Below are 27,849 nucleotides of genomic sequence, written 5' to 3'. Positions count from 1 at the left end.
CACAAACAAATTACATTAAATATAAGACATTGCAACATTTCAAAAACAATTCCATCACTAATCTTAATAGAGAATAAAAGCACCACATTTGTTTTTGGGTTTTTGTCAGTCTTACATTGCTAAACAAATGGAAGTCTTGGTTTATCATTAGCTGCAATTTAAATTTTAATATGATAATAAATGCTACACCGCATTTTTTTCTGTCATTCTTTCCAGGAATACTGCTCCTGTTGTTGACAGTGACAGGCATGGGTTTATGTTCACTTTAGAAATAACAATCACCCACAAAAGCTAATCTAAAATTACTAAGTTCGTTTTTAATTGAACAGCATTGCCAAATGAAGTGAAATTGCTATTCAATTAAAAAAAAAACAAAAAAAAAAACAGATGCTGCTATGACTGCCCGTTGCAATATTTACTTCTTTTGATTAACAACTTTGTGCTGAAGCATGCATAATGCATTGAATTTTAAAAGTATGTCTATGTAATAACATTACTGTACTTGTGTTGAGATATATAAGAACCACAATATACAGTCATCCTATACAATGGTGTACTGCTAGTCTAACACACACTGAACTCTCAACAATAAACTTGGTAAATTATTCAAAATCGAATAAGCTTGCAGTCTGCCCTAATCCTAGGTGGACTTTTTACTCTAAAAAATTGTTCAAAATAATAACCGCCCATTTATACCTGTACAAACTTGGTATACATTTAATAAACAGCTACATGGAAAGTGTACACTATGTGTGTGTGTGTGTGTGTGTGTGTGTGTGTAACTGCACATTAAACAAATATTTTCCACTATCTGTGCGTGTTAAAAAGCACATGAGATATGGCAAAGGTACAGAAATCCTTAGCTTATGAACTATAAGGGCAATAGCAGAAATATTGATGAAGGAGAATGGAGGGAGAGAATGCTATCCTGCATGTCTATCATATATATTTTTCCCCCCCCTTTTTTTTTTTTTTTTAACAGATTCACGGAGAATCTGTTATCATAAAATTTTTGGAACAGCTTGTAATCACCTATACTGAGGTCCGCCATGAGAGTATAGTGAGTTTGCTACTTGTTACTCATTTGGAGAGGTCTGGGCTTAAATCCATCAGAGATGTGAGGAATTCTCTGAGGCCTCTTCAACTGAGCTGTAACTAGCTACAATAGGGAGAAAACATGGTTCCCCTTATGAATTACTCCTGGGTTTTTAACCCACATAATAGGTAAATCAACCTGTGAGCACACTTGTACAGACAGAATACACAATAAAGATCAAATCTGGTATAACATATATACTGATACATTATGACTAAAGTAGTCAGTGCACCAAGGAATCCCCCAACTAATAAATAGACTTAAGTAACCCGTGTTTTAAGTTGATAACTATAACTTTATAAACAAGATTTTATTTATTATGAGCAATGTAAAATCCAAGCAAAAGCTATAATGACTGATAATTAAAATCCATAAAAATTAGAGATTACTTGCAAAGATTTTATAACTGCCTACTATTTCACAAAACATACTGTATGAACCAAAGTAATGACATATTACAGCTTCACTTTTTTATAGTAGACTGTGAGAAGACTGCATTCCTCCATGAACTCTACAACAGTTGCATTCAAACAATATCCAATGTAATTTTGCCTAAACCATTTGCTAACCTCAGATGTAATATAGCATAACATTAAGGACAAGGCTGTTAGGTTGGGATTTTTTTTTGTCACAGTGGCCATAATGCATCAAAGTCAAGTAACATGCTTCTGTATTCTGTCAATAAATTGTGCGAAAATTTATTGCCAGTCAGTTTATTTCTTTTACGGGTATAAAATCCCACTTGCTCACCTGAAGCTTGACTATTTCAGCATGTGATAAAGAAAAAACTAAATAAAGTTCTTCCAGTCATTGATGAGATTCAGACAATAAACCTTCCTACTCAACAGACCCAAGAGAAATCAATGATAAGTTTCATATATCATATACTAAATGTGATTAAAATTAAGTTAACAAATATAAAATAAAACGAACAAAGAGAGCTACATAAACATATCTCAATCAGATTTTACAGTTTTTTTTTTTTTAAACACACACATATGACAGGGAAGCAGAAAGGACATTATAGACCAAAATGTCACAGTGGTACAGAAATCCTTAGCTTAAATCCATCAGAGATGTGAGGAATTCTCTGAGGCCTCTTCAACTGAGCTGTAACTAGCTACAACAGGGAGAAAACATGGTTCCCCTTAAATATCAGACAGTTTTTAAATTCTATACAGTGACACCAACTGATGATGTTACCAATAGCAAATTCTAAATGGAAAGCATTCAAGGAAGTAATCGTGGAAGCTACTAGGCTTTTCATACCGATTAAGAAATACTGTTCAAGGTTTAGGCCTAAATGGAGGTCAGATGAACTAATGATACTTGTGGCAGAGAAGAAAAATGCATGGTATGCATATAAATTATCAGACAACAAAGAAGCCCATGGTAGATATAAGCTAGTCTGTAATCAAGTTACAAAGGAGGTTAGGCAAGCAAAGGCAGATTTACGAGAAATCTTTGGCAAAGGATGCTAAGAAAAACAGCAAGAACTTCTTTAGTTATATAAACTCTACAACAGGATCTAGAAAAGTTGGGCAGATAGGCTGAGAAGTGGCAACTGAAGTTTAACATTGACAAATGCAAAGTACTGCATATGTGTAGAAGTAACCCCAGAGAAACGTACCGTGTGGTACTACACTTAGGGTGGTAGAAAATGAAAAAGACTTGGGAGTAATTGTGCAGTCAGATATGAAATTTTCTGAGCAGTGCAGACAGGCTGCCAGAGCAGGTCATGGGGTATTGCCAATGATATACAGGAATTTTGCTAGTAGGGAAGAGGAGATGATTATCCCTTTGTATAAGGCAATGGCCAGGCCATGCCTTGAGTACTGCGTACAGGTCTGGAGGCCTCATTTTAGGAAGGATGTAGAGTTTCTTGTGAAAGTACAGAAAAAGTACAGAAAAGGGCAACAAGGTTGGTGAGGGGAATGAAGGGGTGGTCTTACCAAGAAAGGCTTAAGTTCTGCAAATTGCAGCATCTAAAGACTAGGCACCTGTGAGGTTTTCTGATTGAGGTGTACAACGTCTTGAATTGATTAAGCAGGCTCAATTCTGATGGGATTCTTCCTCTTGATCATATCACAAACCTGAGGGGATATAAATTCAAATTGAGGAAAGACAGTTATAGAATAGATGTGTGGAAATTTGCCTTTAGCCAGCAGGTAGTTGATTGCTGGAACAAATTTACATCTCTTGTGAAAGTTGATAGCTTAAAAAAAATTCAAGGAGGAGCTGGACAAACGTTTAGAGGGAATGGATGTGTGAAATGTTTTTTTTTTTTTTTTGGCTGATGCTACATAAGCTTGCTTCCTTGCACCACATGCCTGTACTATTACTAAACATCAAGTCTTATAATGTTGCTATATTTTAAACTGCTTAATTATTATATGTACAGTGTACACCACTTATTCTGATCACAGATAACATTATCATTTATGTGTCATATATTATCACTTTTATGGAGTCCAGATCAGACATATACTAATACATAGAAAAAAAAATTATTGTAATCATTGCTTTGGTTTTTGTAATCACTTTTTTGCCTTATTGTGGTTTTTGCATATGCAGTGGAAGTGATTACATAACATGATGATTTGTTCTTGAACTCCAACATACTGTGTACCTAGTTACTGCTGTTGTTTCAAACAGTTTGTATGGTTGTCAGTGTTGTTACTCCATGAAAGAAAGGACTGAGTCTGCTCCAACCAGTCTGACTGTTTTACAGTAGAGTATTAATCCTTTTCTAATTCTCAATTTTAATATTTTCTTTAATTTTTTAATGGTTTGTATTGATTTTCAGAAATATTATGACAGTCATTTTTATTGATTACTTTCTCAAAGAAATGTGTTGTATGTGTTTTATTTACAGTACTAGAAAAGTGGACAGTCAAATTAAATTATTTTGTACTGCTTGATTTTAATTTTTTTCTTTTCCACTTCCATATTTTTTAGGTACACATTTCCACTCTGCATCAATAAACAATGCTGAACAGCTGCATTCTTTTGGTTATTGTTATCAATTAAGCTGTTGTCCTGAAATGATCACAGAAAGTAGCCTTCACTGTACATATATATCTTACACTGCTAATCCTTGCTTGATTACTCAGCTGTCATATTTTAAAACCAAAACAAAAAATGAAAAACCTTAAGGAGATATATTTATGCTTTCAGTATGCAATGAGTATATTTGTAATACAAAATACCAATTACCATAAATTTGAATATGACACATACATATATAATATCACGATTGTATTATCTTTAAAATCTATATGAATATACATTAAAATATATATTAATCCCTACTGCACTGCCAAACCTATTTCAGAAACGAACCTATTTTAGCAAAAGTTTAAATGAATACTGGGCAAAGTATATTCTAAATTAAAATTTAAGTTCAAATATTCACGTTTCGTATGTTAAAATATGTGCTTTTATGTGATATAATTAAGTAAATCATGATATCAACCTGAAGGTTGACCTTCCAGATAACTTGAAAGACAGTTATATAACTAAAATCATTAACATATTATTCAAATTCAGAAATGGAAAATTGTGATAGTACAAATAATCCATGTTGCTATACTATTATAACACCACTATGATATTATGCTGCTTTACTATTATAGCACCACAACGTATCATAACTGTTGATATGTTGTGGTGATAAACACAGCAGAAAATAATAAAGGTATATTATGTTGTGCCCATACACAGTTGTAAAGAAAAAAAAAAGTACATCATAAATGTGAAAGCCCCTTCACTATTTATATCACAAAAAATTCAATGCCCAACTAGATTCAAAAATATATTTCTGTATTAACTTTAGTTTTGTGCAGTATATATTGTGAGGAGTGAAGATTTAAAGGTGCACTCCATCCCTTTACCTTTTTCTAATATAGAGATGACTAATTATCATGAAAAACATTTCATATTGCCATTGCCATCCAACCCAGGATGAGGCACATCCCACCATAAGGTGTGTATGCTGCCACTTCCCTGTTTCCTGTTATGCCAGTTATATAGCAGGTACCACAAAAAATCAGCATACCAATGGTAAGAAGAAGCCCAACCTGTAAATAAACAAACATAATGATGTGTTTTATTTACAGTACTAGAAAATGATATTCCACATACCCAATATACTATTGTCTAAGGAAGGGGTGACTACATATGATTTCCACTGGGGGGGGAGAGGATGCATGGGTACATTTATTACATAGCTATAACTGTTATACAATAACAAATTTATGTAATACTGTATCAAGTTTTATAATTGCAGTATTTTATTTAGGCACAGAATGTTGATAACTGTAAAATTTTTAGAGTAAAAACAAAAAACTTTTAAAGAAAACAAATAAAATATTACCTGCTGCAGCATACTACTAGGAAACGTGAAAGTAATAAAATCCATTTTGAAACAGCTTACATAAAGTGCTTCTCTGCATTAACTTTTATAGTCAACTATTAGGGAATGCTGTGGTCTCTCCAATGATGGTGGCAGTGCTTGGGCTTGGGCTTTTTAGAAAAAACTACAAATGTCCACATAGTCAACATAACTAATATTGCTTTTAATCAGATAACATCACCCATTATAAATTAAAAACTCAATGCATTATTGCAACCAGTTTCAGAACTTATTGGTCATGTCATCAGACAGTGGATAGCTCTTTTAGTAACCTTGTTGAGAAATGAACAGATGTATCCAATCTAAATGAGCAACTCAGTAGTATACTGAAAGAAAACTTCTAATTAAAAATATCATGTTACATGGATGTCAAATGCCTACAGAAAGGCTGGGCGAGGCGATTATTATAATATAATTAATAAGAGGTGGACTGCTCCAAATGCAGGTTATTGGAATATTTGAAACAGCTTAAATATAATGCTTCCCTGAATTAAAGTTTGCAGTTAACTGTCAGGGGGTCTTGTGGTCTCTGCATTGATAGTGACAGCACTTGGGCATGTGCTCTTTAAAAGTTGTCCTTCCAATGATATTCCATCATCACACAGCAGGTAGCCCTATTAGCAACTTTGTGTCGAGCAGTGAAGGGATGTATTGACTCAAAATGAGCAGCCAAGTGGTAGCTTGGAAGAAAACTTCTGTTTGTGAATGTAACTTATGTATATGTTAAACCTCCTACAGAAAGGCTACATGAAGCCAATATTATAACGTAATTAATAAAAGAGGGACTATTTCAAATGCAAGTTATTGCAATATTTGAAACAGCTTAAATATGCTTCTCTATGTTAACTTCTGCAGTCAAAGTTTGAAATGGTCCCCAATTTCTTAATTATATTATAACACTGCCTCACAAGGCCTTTCTATAGGGGTTTTTAACATCCATGTAATATAGGTTACATTTCCAATTAGAAGTTTTCTTCCAATCCACTGATTGACTACTCATTTAGATTTGATGCATCCATTCGCTGCTCAACACAAGGTTGCAAATATGGTTACCTGCCCAGTAAGTTCTGAAACTGGTCAAAGCACTGCCTTGAGTTTTTAGTTGACAACAGATTTGCCAAATGTGTGATGTTACCTAATTAAAAGTGATATTAGTTACTTTAGGTTGACTATATAAACAACTGCAGTCGTTTCTAAAGAGCACATGCCTGAGTGGTGTCACCATCACTGGAGAAACCACAATGTCCCCTGATGTTTGACTGCAGAGAAACATTATATGTGAGCTGTCTCAAATATTGCATTAACTTGCATTTGAAATGGTCTCCCCTTTTATTAATTATATTAAAATCCATTCTGATTTTCAATTTTCTTCAAAAAAAAAAAGTGCAACTTACTTTGCACATATATCGCATTTTTTTCAATACTGAGCAACACTCCAGTGCTCCTTGATATTTGAAAGTGTTCAGTGGTAGTAAAGAGGAGTACCAAAATCATCTACTAATACATCAAGACCATTTTAACAGAGATTATTTTTGCTCCCACAAAGTAGCTGTCTTAAGTGCAGACTGCTTTTTCTGCAATCAACACCTCCAAATCAGTTGTAAAGATTGGATTTCTCTTTAAAATCCTTACAGATGGTTTGGTATACAATGTGTATTCACTTCTTTATGTATTATTTTTTTTATTGTATGTTTATTATTCTGGTAAATCTTAAAGTAAAAATATTCATTACCCATAACCAAAGTTTGAATGCTTGGGAGGGCAGACCACTCTCTCATAGTAATCGTAATGCTGCATGGTATTCTGATAATCACACTGAACATTTTGCAGCTCTAAATAGCACCTATTGCTAAACATCAGTTTGGCCCGAAAACATAAAATCACATTGCATTCCCATTGTTATCAATCCCTAAGAAAACTTTATTGCAACCAATACTGTAAATGTGACAATTGCAAATATAAATTCAGAAACAAAAGAATATAACACTTGACAAGATGGAGCCACCATGCAAGCTAAATAAATGAACATAAACAGGAAAAAGATAAAATGACATTAGTAGCAAGAAAAGGATAAGTTAACATTTAAATTAGCCATTACTGGATCACAAAGCTTTTCCAATTGGAGCATTTCTAATAAATATATACATATATATATATATATATATATATAAGTAAATAATAATAAAAATCATTACTTTTAGGAAAAAGAAAGAAAGAAATGAAAAAGAATAGAATACTGCAAACATAAATGGCTGCATAATGCACTATGTAAATCAATTAATTATTAATAATAAATTTGTTATTAATAATTAATTATTTATTAATAATAAATAATTAAGTTAGATATTGTTTATCAGGTCTAAATTTATTATTTATTGGTTTATAATTTTTGCTTTATTTACCTTATATTTAATACAGGAACTCCCTGACATACAACATATTTAACTTACACAAATTCGACTTTACATAAATTTTTGCCAGCTGGTGCAAACTGAAAAAAATATGGAAACATATTTTTCATCTGTAAGGATAAATGGAGGTATTGTGAAAATATCATAATGTGAACCCAATAACATTATATCTTTTTTTTGTAATTCGTCCCAAGTCCTTGGAAGTTGAAAATTTCGCTATATTACTAAGCTATTTATCTCTCTAAAAGGTCATAATTATAATGGAAATTGCACTACACTTTCATCATTATCATACGTTCAGTTATAAGAATCAATTTTGAATGCCTTTTTGCTATTTTTCTAAAGCACGTTTCTGGAGGTCACTCCCAAAAAAACAATAAAAACAATTTGCACTTTCCGGTTTATTGGGGTTTGCTTTTCTGTTAGCGCAATCTATTATAAACGGGTAGTAAACTCAACCTTATTGCATTTGCAATAATTCCAATAACTGGAATTTTGTGGGTTTTTACGTTACGGTATTATGGTGAAATGTGTTCCCCTTCACTGAAACCTTCAATCATATAAAAAAACAAATTTTCAGAAACTTCTCTTCATTCCTATTTATGTATTACAATGATGAAGGGAAAGGGACCAATGGAAAGTGCAAGTGCTGGCAGTGCCAGGAAACAAAACTAAATTGATTTATAAATGAAGATGAAAATGATTAAGAAGTAAGAAGCAGGACTAAGTTTCTCATCTATCACAAGGGAATTAGGAAAAGCCACAGTCCAGTCATCCATTAATACATTCTTTCATAAGGTTGAGTGGCCTACCCCTTCTAAATCTCCACAGCCCTCAACCTCTGCAGCGGTGTACTTATCAGCAGAAGACGTCGATTCTGGCAACAATGCTCGAGAGGTAAAACTTACTGACGTTATGCCTATCTCCTCTCTTTTTTGTAATTTTATAGTAAGTGATGTAATAAACATAGGCATAACATCACTTACTGATGTTATGCCTATCTCCTCTCTTTTTTTGTAATTTTATAATTTTGAAATTTTTTTTAAATTGCACGCTTTTATAATTTTTCCTGCACAATGAGATAAAAAATTGAATAAATACAATAAATAATTCTATTTACATGTTTGTCGAACATTTCTTTTTTGATTCAATCAATTCAGCAAGCACAGTTGCGAGTGCTGCACAAGCATGGGGGAAATTCCGACTTACGCAGCGCTCCGCGGAGCGCAACCCTTACATAAGTCGGGGAGTTCCTGTATTTTTAATATTAATTTTTTAGACATATTCCTGCCATGTATCTTCCTTCTCCTCTTCTGTCTTTGTTATCTATTTATTTCTTTGTTCTTTTTCTGCTTTTTTCCCCTCTAATTTACATTGCTGTTATATATATATATATGAACATAGTGTGAATGAGTAGGTGGTAACTAAGGGCTGTGAAGTCATCTAGCTTGTTAACCACCTTAAATTCGTTTACCTCCCTAATTAATTATCTTCTATCCAATACTATATTCTAGTTTAATCTTAACTTAACTTAGTTGTCGATTTTTTTTTTTTTTTTTTTTTTTTGATTTGGTAGTTGTTGGCGCATCGGCTTCTGTGGCCATATTGCACCTCCCAAGGTTTTTTTTTTTTTTTGCAGTACTTTGATCCAAGCCCGAGGCGGGAATCGAACCCGCGACCTTTGGGTTGCCGGGCAGGTACTTTACCCACTCGGCTAGCCCGGTCGGCAACTTAGTTGTCACTCTTACAGATATCCTTATGATATCTATTTGCCATTCGTCAGGAATAACAGGCAGATGATAACAGAAACTGATAGCTCGCCAATTGTAGGAGGACACATTGTAAAGGTTAGCCCTCGATAAAGTCCTTTGCAATGTGTCTCCCCTATCCTTACTACAATTGGCATGACTTAGTTATTTAGTAATTATCATTATTATATATATATATATATATGTTTCATTTTTGCTTATAACAACATGTTTCCCTACCAGGTTATTACCATGGACCAGAGTCAGCTATGACAGCTATCACAGCCCTTAGTTACCACCTACTCATTCACACTATGTTCATAGATATTAAGACTGATGTAATGTTTTATCTAGACATTGATGGCATTAATCAGCTCTTCTCTCCCTTGTTAGGTTCTTTGTTTAGGTTTTCACTGATTGTATCACCATTATAATTAATTATCTGACGTTTATAACTGTTAATTATTTGCCGTATCCACTATATATATATATATAAAATATACAGAAAAGAAAAAGTAAAATGAGGAAACAAAAGGGAGAGATGAGAGGAGGCAATACAGATACAAAAAAGGAAAAGAGTATAGATATTTAAAAAGTAAAAAGCATAATAATAAAAAATAATACATTTTAAACATAAGATAGAAATATACAGATACACTGCTTGACAAAATTAACAGAACAAGCAGAAAACAAGGTGTAACTTGCAGGGCCCAATTTACATATAAGCTAAACAAGCTACAGTATAGAGCCTCACATTACAAGGGGCCTCGGTCCATCTTAAGAAATCCTTTTTTCATATTTTCACAGGCGAACTGTAAGTTTGTTGTTATTTGGTTATTAGGAGCATTAGCAACTAAGGCCATATTGCTCCGGGGATATGCGGTGGTCATTCCCTGACCTTTCTGCATCCTCCGTATTTGGTGGTCACGGGCTCGAACCCCGGTCTAATCAAGAAGCGTGTGCTACGCACTGATGCTCCTGCCCACCTGGCTATGGAGGCGCCCTGATTGGAAGAAAAGTAATGCCAAGAGCGAAAGAAAAAAACCAAGTTTTTTAGATACAGAGGAAGCAATATTTGTAATGTGCTTTTTTCAAGAGAGATTAAAAGTCAGGGTAATCCCCAAAAGAGATATATCATTTTGCCTAGAAATCGGAGTGTCACCAAGATAAGCATAGAAGCAGAAGAATCCTTTTTGCGAGATATAAGACAAGACTGAGTTTTAGAAGGATTGAAATCAACTAAATTGTTTTTGCCCCACTGGAGAATTAACTGAACATCGGCATTTAAGGAATTGATAGCAGATTTTCAAGAAGTTGAAGCTGATTGAGCTGGGCAAGGTTTCTCAAAATGGAAAGTGGAATGCAATGTGCTATCATCGGCAAAACTATGGATAGGATTTCCAGTCAATGGAAGAAGGTCATTAATCTACAAGAGGAAAAGAGTAGGGCAAAGAACTGAACCTTGGGGGGACACCGGCATTAGTGGAGAATGTAGAAGACTGAGAGCCATCTACCATCACCCTCAGTGAGCGATCAGAGAGAAAACTGGATAACCAATTAGAAAAAACAGTTGGAAAACCATAAGATGGAAGCTTGTTTAGAAGACCTTTATACCAAACATGATCGAAAGCCTTTGAGATGTCAAGAGCAACTACTTGTGTTTCACCGAATTCTTCCATTAAATTAGTCCATAAATGGGTAACATAAGCCAGAATTTCACCAGTGGATTCATACTGATGGAATCCATACTTGTGATCGTTGTTCAGACAGAAGGTTTCTAGGTAGTTTAAGAGTTGGTGGTTAATTGATTTCTCCATTACTTTAGAAAGAATAGAAGTAATTGGATGGGAGGGATTTGTCACTCTTTTTAGGAACTGGCTGGATACGAGCAAATTTCCAAGCAGAAGGAAAAACACTTGTAGAATAAGAAAGTGAAAAAAGGCGGCAAAGAACAGGAGTAAGTTCAGCAGCACAGGTTTTGAGAACAAGTGGAGAAATACAATCGGGACCTGGAGCTTTCTTAGCATCAATATTGGACAAAATCCTTCTGACATCCTTTTGACGGAAGACTACAGGAGGCATTGAATGGTGCATGTTGGGAATGGTGGGAGGTGTTTTACCAAGATCATTAATACATGAGTTGGAAGAAAAATGGGAAACTAGTAGGTCAGCTTTATCCTTGGCTGAAGTGACAACAGAACCATCTGGTTTGGACAGAGGTGGGAGCAGAGATGGACAAAAGTTGTGACCAATAGCTTTGGCAAGAAACCAGAATGCTCGGCTACCATTAGGGCAAGAAGCAAGTTTTCTACTCTTAGCCTGTTCAAACTCTAGTTTGGACTCATTAATAACTGCTTTACAATTGTTACGAGCTTTGGTGTAGGCAGAAAATGAAACTGAAGAATTAGAAACAAGCCAATTACAATATGCAACGTTCTTCTCTTGAACAGCCTTAGCACATTTATTGGAAAACCAAGGTTTAGATAAAGGACGAGATTTTAAAGTGGAGTGTGGGATAAAGGATTCCATTCCTGCAAAAATAATTTCACTGACACGATCTGAGAAAACATTGACATCAGAAGTTTTGAAACAGTAATCCGACCAAGGAAAACAAGAAAAGAAATCTCGCAGGTCATCCCATTTTGCATTCTTGTAATGCCAAACAATACAAGGTTGGGAATAACCATGAGATAAAGGCTCCATTGGAGAAGAGACAATCACCAAGTTGTGATCTGAGATGCCTAAATGACCTCTTACTTCAACCATGTACTTAGAAGGGTTGTTTGTGAGAAAAAGATCAAGCTTGTTGGCTGTATGATTAGGATTGTCTGGTATTCTTGTAGGTAAATGAACAATCTGTGCAAGGTCTTTAGTAATTGCAAAAGCCTCAACGTCTCGACTAGCTGGGTCGGTGTGACTAGAAAACGGAAGCCAGCCGGAATTGTGAACATTAAAATTACCAAGGAAAATTACCTCACTCTTAGGAAAGTTGGACTGGAGAAAGTCAAGTTGCAAAGAGAAGAAGTCAAAGAGCTCCAAGTGATTAGTGGAGTTGGGAGAACAGGACAACAGATGAATTTGACACAATGAGGTAGAGCGATTTTAAGCCAGAGAAGATCAAAGAGAGGAGATTCCAAATTACCAAGCCTCTGACAGGGAATATCAGAACGGACATATGTCCGTTCTGATATTCCTTGTCAGAGACTTGGTGCTACTTGTGCATATGCACAAGTACCACCTTTGAAGCGAAAGGAATCATACAGCGAATAATTTGGGCATGAAGAATTTAACACAATGACGTAGAGAGATTTTAAGCCAGAGAAGATCGGAAAGAGGAGATTCCAAATTACCAAGTCTTTGACAGGGAATATCAGAACGGACATATGCACAAGTACCACATTTGAGGCGAAAGGAATCATACAGCGAATAATTTGGGCAACTGAGATGAACAGTAGTTGAATCAACTGATAATTGAGATTCTGTCAGAAAAAGTACATGGGGTTTGGCAGACTGCAAGTGGAAATGGACATCGTTGAGATCAGAATTGAGACCACATATATTTGTGAAATATTTGTGAAATGAATTAGGAAGTGTTCGGGAGGTTTAGATCTTTAAGCTTGCTCTATTAGTTTGACAATTCATGGTGTATTCAATAGTAAGAAAAAGTAGGTGGGACATGCTGTATGAAGTAATGAAATTTTTGGATATGGTGTACGCATGGTAAGAATATACCCAGATCCTTGACATAACGTGGCCTCAACAATGCCCCCATGCGTACACACTACTCTGACTCCCTCCAGTCACTATCTGGCAGAGTAGAGGTAGCAAGATTATATACTAGCTGATCCGGAAGCCTTCTAGAGAGTTGCTAATAGGTTCGATCCAGTGTACTAACTAGTAGCCAGCTTACAAATACCGTTTTAGAGCTGTACCCTCCAAATGTAAGGAATATTGGATCTCGCCACGATGTTCATCATAACCTCAAAAGTCATCAATCATACTGCATGATGGAAGAGATGGGGAAGGGTTGACTGGAATTTAGCTCTGGAGACTAAACATGGGTTCCACCACTTCAAGCCTCCAATAAGCAAAGTGGTGGTTGATGAGAGTCATCTACCACCTAGTACTGCCTGGTAACACAGAGGGGTGGCATTCCTCCATGTGGTGTGGGTGCCACACCTCGACCCCTGCTTACGTTGGTTCACTCCTGGGTGGTCACCCACCATGTACTTGTGTGGAGATTATACCATGTTATATGTTATAGCTTAGGGCCACAACAAGTTTAAATCTGGCCCTGGTAACTTATACAGCTTGCAATGAAGGGAGGACCAAATTTGGTATAGTGATGTACCATAGAATAACGATAAAATTAGGAGATAGTGAGAAACTACAGACAGGTATAAGGGGCATTTACAGGGTTTGTATAAGAATTAACAAAAAGGTCACATTACAGAAGTCGATACAAGATGCTCGAAAATATGGTCACATGACATCAGTACCATGCATGATCCCCTCCAACAGTTAAACAGGCTTGGCGGCAGTGAATCATGCTCAATATAAGGGTGTCTATACAATTCTGTGGCAACAAATCTCATTCTTCACCAGTGCAGACCTTAGCTCACCAAGTGACCAAGGAGGTGGCTGTCGTCAATGTGACACCCAAGGGTATCCCACACATGTTCATCCAGATTTAAGTCTGGTGGGTGATCATGCTGACCATGGCAGTCATTGGGTATCTTCAGTTTCAAGATATTCGTCCACCACTTGAACTCTATGTGCAGTGGCACCATTGTACATGAAAAGAAAATCTGGGAAAACCGCACCACCAAAAAGTCACACATTGGATTAGGATCTGTTCTCAGTACATCTGCACACTTATAGTACCCCTATCAAAAACATGAGGTGTGACCATTGATCATTATTCCACCCACATGAGAATACCATCTCCACCATAGGTGTTCCTTTCTTTGATGTTGGAGGTATAGTACTGAATTCCCCGTCTCCAGATGAAATAACATCTCGAATCTGTTTGTAGGCTAAAACAGGACTCATTAGAGAACAGAACTGTGCTCCATTTGTCAGGGCTCAAAGTCACATGTTAATAACACTAGTTTTGATGAGCTCTACGGTGATTTGAGGTTAATGGGATACAAAAAACTGGCTTCCTTGCATAGAGTTCACTTGAATCGAGCCTTCTTAACACAGTCCAGTTGGAAATGTTTTCACCTTGGCCGCAGCAACCTCAAGAGACAGTTCATGACGTGACACATTAGGGCTCCATCTTGCTGTTAGGGCCAGATAGCAGTTTGTTCTGGTTAACGTAGCTGTAGAGCAAACTTGGCCAGCTCTTCTTGTAATGGTTCTTGTCTCCTGAAACTGCTTCCATAGTGCCGAGATGACACTGCATGGCACATTAAGCCAACACACCACCTCAGCCTGTGACTACCCAGCTTCAAGCCATCCAAGGGCCGGGCACCTCAAACAATGATCTAAATGACGACGAATTGCCATCCTGGATACTGGAGATGTGGCTATCCAACTGAGCAAGCCAAAAATGGGAATGAAATGATGAGGTCACAACCTGTGTTTTTATAGACATAAATAATTTGCATAACATGCAGCTCTGTAAGGTGGTAGCTTGATTTCTATTTGATACTCTGAATTTGCATACTAGGATGCTTATCATATCAAATATTTGCCTTTGGCAACACTGTTCACAATAAAATATATATATTGTCACATATCAAATAACCCTGACATCTCAAGTGTCAACCACCAGAACTGCACAAAAAAATGACAATATAATGTCCTCTGATTTTAACAAAGTACATGCCATAGCAAAGCAAAATTAATAAACCAAATAAAGGGAAATAAGGAGGGCATAAATTTAGAGTAGAACAAAGTAAAATGATGGATGATGGGTATAGGGGAGAACATATAAAGCAGGCATGTAATTTACAGTTGACACAACAGAGGAACTAAAGAAAAATATACAGGCAAAAAACATATAGACAGCTAAAGAACTACTAACATATGAACGAGCCCAGAGTTGTAAGTGGCATGTGGTAGAAATATATTATATGAAGACAACAGCCAGTGAAAACTAAAAAAAAAAAAAATAGATGGTAGAAAAATGTATTACTTGAAGACTATGGATAGTGAAAACTAAAGAAATCCTGTCCTATTGTTAGCATCCATAGGATAGGAACAGGAGTGAAAAGAAACACGTAGTATAGTATACCATACGTATAGTATATACTCACCCACGTATTTCTTTTCAAGCCTGTTCCCATCTTATAGTCAGCGTCCATTATACTGGTTAAGCGTTCTTCTAACTGTTTTGTCCATATTTCCTTTGGTTTTTGCTATCCATAGTCTACAAATAATGTTTAAAAACATTATTTGTAGACTATATTTCTTCTTTAGTTTTGACTGGCTATTGTTTTTGTATATTATATTTCTGCCATGCGCTACATACAACTGTTTCTATCATGTGCTGCTTATGATTCCAGCTCGTTATGCTAATAGTTCTTTACCTGTCTACATATTTTCTGTTTGTATATTTTTCATTAGTTCCTCTGTCATGTCAACCATAAATTACATGCCTGTTTTACATATCCTCCTCTATACTCATCATTTTACTTATATCTTTACTTTGTTCAACTCTAAATTTATACCTTCCTTATTTCCCCTAATTCACTTTATTAATTTTACTTTGCTATGGCATGTACTTTATGTTAGAAACAGAGGACACTATATTGTCATTTTTCATGCAATTCTGGTGGTTGACACTTGAGGAGACACCAGGGTTGTTCGTTTCCAACAATATATTTATATTTTTTCTTATGTTTAAAATGTATTATTTTTTATTATGTTTTTTACCTTTTCAATATCTATACTGCCTCCTCTCATCTTCCCCTTTTGTCTTCCTCCCCAGTTTCCTTTTTCTTTTCTTCAACTTCTTTTATAGTTATATATATACTGTATAGGTAATACATTGATGAAACATAAACTAAATAAAAGTTGTTAATAAGAGGACAATGATTATGAACAGTAGTGAATAAAGTCATCTGTGCATAGAAATAAGTACAATATTTAGCGATGCAAACATTAAAAAAGGGAAAAAAAAAACTGAAAACGAAACAGCAAAACTCACCAAGTATGGCTTTTTGGTCAGTGGTACAGCCAGAAGTGCCAAACAATGAATGAAATGATAAAAAGTAGCTGTTGTGTATATGTTTTTTTGTTCTTCAGGTATTTCATGTGGAAAGAGGACTGAAAAAAAAAAAATAAATAATAAATAAATAAACCTCATTGTAAAATAATATTATAAATAGGAAAAAAATTACAAAAATAAGCTGATTACCAATATAAAAGTTTAGAAATCTAAACTTTTATATTGGTAATCAATATAAAATAATAGAGTATATTGGTAAGCTGATTACCAATATATTCTAGCATACAATTCATTTTTTTTTTTTTTACCTTGAAAATTTGTGCTTAATCATATATTTATCTTAGTTTAACCATTGAAAAACAATAAACATCTTCAAATTCTTGCCCATGGCATTCAGAATTTCTCAAACTGTTTGTGGTGTTAGCCTTTAGACTGAATGAAAGGCATTACTTTGATCACAACAGACATGAAAAACTTTAGTTATTTAGCATACAGGTTTTCCTGGTGGATGATACAGCAATATCTCATTAGCGAGTTATTTCCGAATCTTTTATTGCATCTTATTCAATTAACTTCACAAAACCTTCATGTTCCCATCATGGTCGGAGCTTTATCAATAATCGCACCTGATAAGTTCCCGAGATTCACACCCAATCAAGATGATGCAACCTTCACACATTAATAGAAAACATATCAAAAATATTGCTTTCTCTGCATCTAAAAAACTGGGTTTTCTCTTTCGCTCTTGGTGTTACTTTTCTTCCAAACAGCTGTTCATTCTGTACAAATCACAAATCTGCCCTACCATGTAATATTGTTTCTACATCTAGGGTGGTGTGACTAAAACCTCTCTCAGGCTTCTAAATTTCATTCAAAGGAGGGCAATTAGGTTAATTGATGACCCATGTCTAACAAAATCTCTCCACTCTGTCTAATAAATGTTATTTCTGCATGCCTTTTCTTATACACTGAGTGATCACTGTATTATACTGTGTTCCTCAAACCATTCCTGCACAAAAACTGCCCGATGGCTCAGTGCATTGTCATCTTGGAAGTCACCATCGCTATTCGGGAAAAAGTGTGACATAGCGGGGTGTACACAGTCAGCAAGCAGTTGGCCAATCGATATGCTGGAAGTCAGAACTGTGTTTCTCAAATCATTCCTGAACAAGTGCCCAATGGCTCGGCGCATTGTCATCTTGGAATACACCATTGTCATTCGGGAAAAAGTGTAACATAGTGGGGTGTACACAGTCAGCAAGCAGTTGACGATAGTGGAGACCAGTGATCCACATGCACCAGGGGTCCAAGTTCCTGCAAGCAAAACATGCCCCACACCATACAACCGCTTCCACTGGCCTGCACTTTTGATACCATGCATGATGGATCAACAGCCTCATGTTGATGCCAAATCCATACACAACAATCCACTGTGTGGAGTAAATAACATGACTCATCTGACCAGCACACCTTCTTTCGTCTTCTAACATCCAACTTGCATGCTCTTTGCACCAGGCGAGTCTTTAACGCGCTCACCTCTTAACTTCAACCTTTCGCTGACCTTTGCACTTTTACCGTCGGGTCGTTGTTTGCCCATTTTGACACCAGTCCTGGCACTTTAACTAAAGCGGCTCTTGAACACCCCCACCAGTTCGGCCATTTGCGAAATCGAGGCACTAGCTCATCGAGCTCCCAAAATCTGTCCTTTATCAAAGTCCGATAAATTATTCCTTTTACCCATCACACTTGGAATTTTACTACCTACTCAACCACTGACACCTTATCTAAGCTACGTAGATTGACTAACTGTGCGCTCTCGTACCTCATGTGGTCAACTGGTCGCATTCACTTTTCATAAGGGTGGTCATAATTCGGTGATCACTCAGTGTATGCATGCCTTTTCTTTTCATAGATACTTCCATGGGCACTGCTCTTTTGAATTGGCTTCTATAATTCCCACTCTCTCTTCCAAACCAATCTGAACACATGCCACAACCAGTCAGCATCCTTTTACTGTCCAACTTAAAACTCACAGAACCAACATTTCTTCTTCCTCATTTCTTCCTTCAACCCATGCATGGTACTGAATACTATAGGTTCTAATACCTCTTGTCTTGGGATTTTCGTAAAAAAAAAAAAAAAAAAAAAACATTGCCTCTCAGCCAATCTGTCCAAATTTTCTAGATCAATGGTCTCCAAACTTTTTTGGTCATGCACCCTTATTTTATTTAAAAGGACAAGCAGAAAAAAAAATTAAATATATAAGTTTAATATATTTTTTATTTATAAATCATTTATATGAAAGGTATTATATCTAAAATCACATAATTTTAAAAGATCACAAATAAAAAAAAATACAAAACAAAATTAAATTGAAGTTCAAAAGTACAAAATGATAAGAAATCATTAATGTAACAAGTGTAGTAAATGTAATGCAATATTATTTGTTTTATTTATAAATAATTTACTTGGTATGCATTATATCTAGATTACACATCAGTGTGGAAAACAACATTCACGATTTTATTGAGGATTATCTCACGCACCCTACTTTGGAGACCACTGTTCTAGATTATGTTGCACTATTATTCCTTAATTCCTGTTATAAATTACAGTGCCAACCTTTATATCATCTGCAACACTTAGACAATAAGCTTTATATGCCTTCATCAATATCAATAAATAAATAACAGTAAAGGGCTCAGCATTGAGCCCTGAGTGACTATGCTAATAACATTAGTCCAAGAAGTTCAGTGCCCGTTTATTTCCACCTTCTATCACTTAAAAACCCTTTATAACATTGCCTTTTAAGTATCTGTATTGTGGTAGTTATTTTGTTCAATGTAACTGTCCCAGAAAACGTCCTTAACACTTCCAAATGGTTTTATAGTATCTTTCATCGTTAAATATATATATATATTTTTTTTTTAGAAATTTTTTTTATGGTACTCACCTCTTAATTCATATGGTTAAAAATGTGAAATTCAGGTAAGGTGAAATGAATTAAGAAATAAATTGTTAAATTAAAAACTTAACAATGAAATAATGGTACTATAAGCTGCTAAAATTAATATAGTTCTTTTCAATTGCAGTCATATTAGCATTAGTAGAGGCATATGATGCAAGAAAGCAAGCTTATACAGTATCAGCCAGAAAAAAAAAAAAAAACCTTTCCATTTCATCCATCCATCCATTTCAAATGTTTGTCTAGTTCTGCCTTGAATTTATTTAAGTTATCAACTTCCACAACAACATATGGAAGTCTGTTTCAGCAATCAACTACCCGCTGGCTAAAGACAAATTCCTGCACATATATTCAACAATTGTCTTTTCTCAATTTGAATTTATCCCCTTCAGGTTCGTAATCTGAGAAAGCGAAAGAATCTCATCAGAATTCAGCGTGCTCAACCCATTCAAGACCTTATACACCTCAATCAGATCGATTCACAGGTGCCTACTCTCTACATGCTGCAATTTGCAGAACTTAAGCCTTTTCTTGGTAAGAGCGCCCCTTTGTTCTCCTCACCAATCTTGTTGCCCTTCTCTGTACTCATTCTAGCAACTACATCCTTCCTAAAATGCAGCCTATAGACCTGTATGCAATACTCAAGGCATGACCATTGCCTTATACAAAAGAATAATCACATCCTTGTCCCTGCTCGCAAAATACCTATATATCATTGACAAGATCCCCATGACCTACTGTGGTAGCCTGTCTGTACTGTTCAGAAAACTTTATATCTGACTGTACAATTACCCCCAGGTCTCTTTCATTATCCACTAAGTACCAACTGGGTGGTGTTACCACCCAGTTGGTACATTTCTCTCGGGTTACTGCTACCCATATGCAGTACTCTGCATTTGTCAATATTAAACTTCAGTTGTCACTTCTCAACCCATCTGCCCAACTTTTCCAGATCCTGTTGCAGCAGCATACTATCATTATTGTTATTAACAACCCTGCCAACTTTTGTATCATCTGCAAACTTTGACATTAAGCTAGTTATACCTACAATATCATTGATAAATATGCAAAACACCAATGGGCCAAACACCGAACCCCAGGGGACATCACTAATAACATTAATCCACAAAGAGCAGTATCCATTGATACTACTCTCTGTCTTCTCCCATTCAACCCTCCATTTATCCATTGTAGCAACTTGCCCTTAATGCCATACTGCTCCAATTTTAACAGAAGTCTTCCATGTGCAACAGTGTCAAAAGCTTTCCTGAAATTCAAGTATATGATATCAAAATTATTTTTGGCATCCAGTTCCTTTGTGACCACATCATAGTAATAGACACGTGATGCAAGAAAGCAAGAGTATGAGCTTATGTAGCATCAGCCAAAAAAAAAAATTCACAACACAAAGTTGTCCAGTTCCTCCTTGAATTTATTTAAGCTATCAACTTCCACAATGACAGATGGAAATTTGTTCTAGCAATTAACCACCCACTGGATACAGGCAAATTTCCGCACATCTATTCTCCAACTGTCTTTCCTTGATTTGAATTTAGGCCCCCTTTGGTTCGTAATCTGAGCAAGTGGAAGAATCCCATCAGAATTCAGCATGCTCAACCCATTCAAGGCCTTATACACCTCAATCAGATCACGTCGCAGGTGCCGTCTCCAGTCGCTGCAATTTGCAGAAATTAAGCCTCTCTTGGTAAAAGGATCCCTTCATTCCCCTCACTAATCTTGTTGCCCTTCTCTGTACACACTCAAGCAAATCTACATCCTCCCTAAAATGAGGGCTCCAAACCTGTATGCAGTACTCAAGGCATGGCCTGACCACTGCCTTATACAAAAGGATAATCACCTTTTTCCTGCTAACAAAATTTCTGTATATCATTGACAAAACCCCATGACCTGCTTTTGCAGTCTGTCTGCATTGCTCAGAAAACTTCATATCTGACTGCACAATTATTCCCAGTTATTTTTTATTTTCTACTACCCAATTGTAGTACTACACAGTTGGTATGTTCCTCTGGGGTTACTTCTACCCATATGCAATACTTTGCATTGCATTTGTCAATCAGTTGCCACTTCTCAGCTCATCTGCCCAAATTTTCTAGATCCTGTTTCGGTAGCACACTGCCATTACTGTCATTAACAACCCTGCCAACCTTTGTATCATCTGTAATCTATCCAATCAGATTGGTCAGACAAGGCTTCTCCTTAACAAACCCATGCTGGGTCTGAATTATTACTGCTGTCTTGCCTAGGTGATTCTGTAGTGCTTCTTTAACCAGTGACTGCATTATTTTCTCTGGAACAGAAGTCAAGCTGACAGGTCTATAATTACTTGTGTCACCTTTTAATCCCCCTTTGTGAATTGGGGTTACATTTGCACATCTCCAGTCCATGGAGACTTCCCCTGAGTCCAAGGATGCTCTCATAATTATGGCTAAAGGTTTGCTTGCTTCCTTTGCCACTTCCTTTATTATAGCTGAATAGATCCTATCCACCCCATGTGCCTTTTTACGTTTAACTTCAACAATTTTTCCTCCACTTTGTTCTCAGTTATTACAAAATCATTTCACTCCCTGTTAGAGTTTGATAAACATCTGGCCTTCTCCTTGAATAACTCCTAATGTGTGAATGTAGATGCAAAATAATCATTTGGTTTGGTGGCTATCTGAGAATAATCATCTACAGTCAAGTGGACCTTGATTCATCCTCTTCCTTTTATAGTTTATAAAAGTAAAGTCTTTGCTGTTTTTCTTTGCATATATTTCTCATAATCTGCCTTTGCTTACCTAACTTCCTTTGTAAATGGATTACAGACCAACTTATATCTACCATAGGCTTCTGTGTCACCTGATAATTTATATGCATCCCATGCATGTTTCTTCTCTGCCACGAGTCTCATTAGTTCATCTGATATCCTTTTGGGCCTAAACCAAGAACAATATATCTTAGTTGGAACAAAGTCTAGTAGCTTCCAAGATTACTTCTTTGAATGCATCCCATTTAGAATTTGCTCTTGGTAACATCATCAGTTGGTCCCACTGTATAGTACTTAAAAAATCTGAGGCCACTGTAGTCACCTTTACTAAAGCAACAACCCTTCCCCTGATAGTAGTTACATCTTTAAGTAAATTTCGCATCAGTACACTGTGATCACTGCCACATAGTGGTTCCTTTATCTGTAAATTCTGTGACCAACCCACAAGTTTCAGTCTATATCTGGGAAATTAAAATGCCCTATTATGAGACACTCTGGCCCATTCTATTTCTCTATAATAATTGTTCATTGTACTCATCAGAGTCATTAGGCCTATATCAAACTCATACTCTCATTTTTGTTTTCCTTTCACAGTGTCACACCAAACTGACTCAACATTGCACTGTCCATCTATGTCAAATGAATGCACTTCCTTAGATTTTATGTATTTCTTAACTAACAGCATAACCCCCTCCTCCTTTCTTATCCTGTTTATCCTTTCTGTACACGTATTCCCCAGTCCGTGTTTGATGTCTTGACCAGCATGTCAAATTCATCAAATTTATTTACTATTCTTACTCTTAGTTACACTAACACAACCCATGTATTTACTTGTTTCATGACTCCCAGGGCACCTCCGTAGCCAGGTGGAAAAGAGCAGCAGTGCGTAGCACACACTTCTTGATTAGACCGGAGTTCGAGCCTGTCAACACCAAATACAGAGGATGCGGAAAGGTCAGGGAATGACCACCGCATATTCCCGGAGCATATTACCTTAGTTGCTAATGCTCCTCAAAATAAACCAAATAACAATGACTCCCAGCAGTTCACGAAATCTCCAGAAACCTGCTTTCCAGGCTGCTGCTCATTTCAATAGAAGCAGTGCAAGAATCATTTCCACCTCTGCCTGTGGCTACTATTAACCTATTAGTCTGTGAATTCCTTCAAGCTAGCAGTTTTCCGACCCACCCAACAATGCCTCAATAGCATCAGCAAATATTCTTGCACCCTTTCTATTTAAGTGTACCCCATCCCTGTAGAAGCAGTCTCTCCTGTTAACAAGCACAGATCACGCTGAGAAAAATTCTACCCCATGAGTTTTGCGCAATCTCTCCAGAGCCAAATTGATATTATTTGATGCCATGATATCATTTGAAATACAGTAATACCCCAAAGTTACGCAATAGGTGGGTCCGACAAAAATCGCTTAAGTCGGGGTACAACTTTGCATATAAATACATAAATTTTGTTTAATTGGGACCAAGGACTAACAAAAACACTAGTTTAGAAGAAAAATATTTAATAAAATTGCAGTTCTTTATACATATTAATACAAAATATGTATTAAAAAAATAAATGAGTTACGTAAAAAAGTTATTTTGATGTCGTGGCTTCATAAAATCTAACAAATTTGTCTGACGACACAGCGCCGCCTTTTTTTCACGCAGAATTTCTTCATAGCAAGCTAATAATTTTTTTATTCTTTGCTTTGTAGCTATAACGCATTCTTCGTTGGAGTCTATATTTTCTAAAATTTTTAAGCCCTTTTCAATTGAACTGAGACCTTCTGTCAAGTTTGCAATTGTCATGTGCTTTTCTGGTGGAACTGGGTCTGAAGTGTCGGATACTTCGGTGACGTTTTGCTCACGCATCTCTATGAGCTCATTGACATCATCACCATTGAGTTCCAAATCTAATTGCCTGGCAAGATTAACAACTTCTATCACATGAGCAACATGATCAGTTTCTGGCATTGTTTTCGTCTTGTTTTTGAAAAAAAAATGGACAAAGTTTCTTCCAGACACCATTCAATGTTTTTTTGTGAATTTCATCCCAAGATTCTTCAATGATTCTTACGGCATCTAAAACATTGATTTGTTTCCAAAAGTCTTTAACAGATATCTCACTATTCTGTCTCATAACTTCATTCAGACGTGCAAACGAACGCCTCGTGTAGTAAGCCTTGAATGTTTTGATGATTCCCTGGTCCATCGGTTGAAGCAAGCTGGTTGTGTTTGGAGGCAAAAACACAGCTTTCACACGTGGGTCGAAATTAATTAGGGTGGCAGGAGGGTGACCGGGTGCATTGTCAATAAGAAGCATCACTTTAAATGGAATCTGTTTAGACTTGCAATAACGTTCGACTTCGGGTATGAAGTGGTGGCCAAACCAGTCCTCAAAAACAGAAGCTGTCACCCAAGCTTTATGATTTGACTTCCAAATCACTGGTAAGCTAATTTTAGATATACACCAAACGAAAAAATCAAGAACTACGTAACTCTGAGATCGCGTAAGTCGGGGTATTACTGTACATACTTTTACCAAAGTTGCTAGACTGTATCCAAGGTGTGTGATATGAAATAAAAAAGACATTTAACTGATTTAATGCCATATTCTATTTTACTACTATCACAAGTTATATGAAGTACAAGAGCTAGAAATCGTGCAGTGTCATACAATGCTACGAAAACTCTAACCAAGGCTTATTCACAGTCTGAAGCTCTCTCTCTCTTCCTAGAGGTTCAGATGATTCCATATTGATGTTTGCATCACACTGATAGAAGTGATGAGGAAACCCGTGGCTCCCTAGAACTCTGCATGGATGGAACTATCCTTGGAACTAGTGTGTAGAGCACCAAGAAGCTTGAAGTGAATAGTTTTCTGATGAGGTTTCTGAATAACTGACTCCTTCAGTAGCTGTAATAAGAATGTATTTGAGAGTCTGGAGAAAAACTAATGGCGTTTATGACTGTATCCAAGGGCTCTCTCTGATCTTTGACAGAGAGAGCCCTTGAAATGATGCACCATCAGGCCGATGCAGTGTCTCCTGTGCAGAGAGAGCCTGATTCAGTGGGTGCTGTCCATTATTTCTGAAATCTGTTAAATTCAGTCCCATTCAAGCAAAGGTTTATTGTTATTTGGTTATTTCTTACTGAGTGAAAGTAGTTATACTTACAGCATTTATTTTATTTAATTTTTTCTAACCTTACACCAGTGCAGGAAATCTAGAATTAGAACTGAAACCCTCGGGCATTCTGCCCATACAAAATGCCATGTCAAGATGTTCATACTTTCATATTTTCTATTAATTTCTCTCTTCTTATTATCTTTATTCTTCCCCTTCATTTTTATTTTGCATTGCTTTTCTGTTTCATTTTTTTACCCTTTATTTATATTCCATGCTCTTCAACTTCTCCCATGTCTACTTTCGTACCTCTCTTATTTTAAACTTACAAAAGTATCGATTCTACATCTACTAGTACTGCTAAGGATCTGAAGAACTGTACAATGAATCATGCTGACACTTAATTTTCATCATAATAAACAGTTAACTTCATTGAAAATCCTCTTAAGGTCATGTACTGAATACATTAAATATCACCCATTAATTATACTATTAAAACAATAAATTGCAGAACAATATTTTAATATTCTAATAAAGTATACTGTACACATTAAAATCATAATTAAAAATGCTATTTACAATTAAATACTGTTACAGTTAAATACCGGTTAAATAAATTAAATACCGGTACAGTTAAAATATAATATGTATTAAAATTTATATATAAATTTTAACGTATTTAAACTGATGGTATTTAATGTATAACATACATTAAAATTCCCAATATATAAATAAAATTCAACAAGTATAAATATAGAAGTTAAGCTTCCAACGGTGATACTCCATCTTTATCAACCTGAGTTACATGGATTGCAGCCGTAAACAAGCAAGATGTAAACCTGGCCTATGTAGCATAGGCAGAAAAACCAGCTGGTCAAGCATATAAGCCATGCTGCCTACATTGACAAAGATCTTCACACTTTTTTTTCCCACTGTTGTAAATCTTTGCAATATTTCAACTACCGGATGGATTCTAACTTTCCCTCCTTTTCTCTCATTTTTATCAATACTGAACTTACAACATCTGTGATGTTGTGAGTGACCAAGAATGCCATCATTGGCTCAAACGTCTCCATATTAACCCCAGGGGCTCACATCTGGTGAGTATGGGCTTGGCACACCCAGGGTCCTAAGCTAGATATCATCATTCTTCTCTTTCTTGGCGATTCCTTTCTACTTCTGATTCTCTCTCTGGGTAACTCGGGAATTTTTTTTTTTTTTTTTTTTTTTTGGCTGGTGCAGCATAAGCCTCAGGCTTCCTTGCACCATATGGCTAATAATAATAATATCTGCAATATGAAGCTCATGATTAACAAAGATGTATATAACAAGAGGAGTCGCATTCGTATCTCGCATCATAAACATATATAAAGGGTACCACATTCTAATCTCACCTCGGAAGAAACTGGAAGACGATTAGACCTGGCCCTGATCCATTCCCCCCCCCCCGTCTCGGAAACAAAACTAGCAATAAACAAACCTTTTGGGAGGAGTGGATCTGAATGTTCATTTATACCCGGCAAATTCAATTTGTACTGGGACAAAAATTTGTGTATAGGTCTTGTGTGTGTGTGTTTAACGTAGAAACGATTTATCTTTAATTAAATTGCTTCTAATTTTAACGTACACCTACCATGAGCTCCATATGCACTTAGGGCCACAGCTGCAGCACCAAATATACCCGCTAAACGTACGAATACAAGCCCATGATATTTTCGCAGAGCTACTTCAGCTGCATATCTAGAATAATTTTTTTCTTCTTTATCGATTAAAAACACATTCTGCACATCAAAAGTATCAGATGCTTTAGTTTCTTCTGGGTGTAATGCATTTTTGATGCCGTCCAACCTGTTGTGAAAAAACTGCTTAGCCTTCTCCATAGAACTCATCTTAACATCTAAACAAGACGCCTTCATAAACATATGACTCAACAGTTAATTGTCCTCTAGCGGCAAATATTGTAATTATTGTACTTATACCTCACTGCGCAGTACTGGTACAGGATATAAAATATACATGAGTATTTTCAAAAATTACAAAACCAAAACTGTTTATTAAGAAATACATGTACATTCAAATGGTGAAATTCCGAATCCAGTGCACTGTTTCTCATGTGGAGTGATTTAGAAAATAATTAAAGTTTAGTT

At 36.0% G+C, this 27,849-nt stretch overlaps 1 protein-coding gene across 1 annotated transcript; it reads right to left on the bottom strand.

The window, feature by feature from the left end:
- Positions 1-3,983: 3,983 nt before the first annotated feature.
- LOC150084287 (transmembrane protein 256 homolog) lies at positions 3,984-27,621 on the bottom strand. Its single transcript, XM_090375966.1, has 3 exons — positions 27,336-27,621; positions 16,826-16,944; positions 3,984-5,175 (listed from the first exon to the last, which is right to left on the bottom strand). The coding sequence occupies exons 1-3, from the start codon at positions 27,616-27,618 to the stop codon at positions 5,032-5,034; spliced, it is 546 nt and encodes a 181-aa protein (XP_090232092.1). The 5' UTR covers positions 27,619-27,621; the 3' UTR covers positions 3,984-5,031.
- Between the last annotated feature and the right edge of the window lie 228 nt (positions 27,622-27,849).

This window comes from Mastigoproctus giganteus, chromosome 6 (genome assembly GCF_048544385.1).
Source record: "Mastigoproctus giganteus isolate SK-2022 chromosome 6, ASM4854438v1, whole genome shotgun sequence".
Taxonomy (NCBI): Eukaryota; Metazoa; Arthropoda; class Arachnida; order Uropygi; family Thelyphonidae; genus Mastigoproctus; species Mastigoproctus giganteus.
This window is presented reverse-complemented; position numbering and strand designations above follow the sequence as displayed.

Coding starts and splice junctions, on each gene's coding strand:
- LOC150084287 (XM_090375966.1), bottom strand. CDS start 27,618: ATGAAGGCGTCTTGTTTAGATGTTAAGATGAGTTCTATGGAGAAGGCT. Junction 16,945..27,335: donor AAGTGCATATGGAGCTCATG/GTAGGTGTACGT, acceptor TTTTTTTTTCAG/TCCTCTTTCCACATGAAATA. Junction 5,176..16,825: donor TGACCAAAAAGCCATACTTG/GTGAGTTTTGCT, acceptor GTTTATTTACAG/GTTGGGCTTCTTCTTACCAT.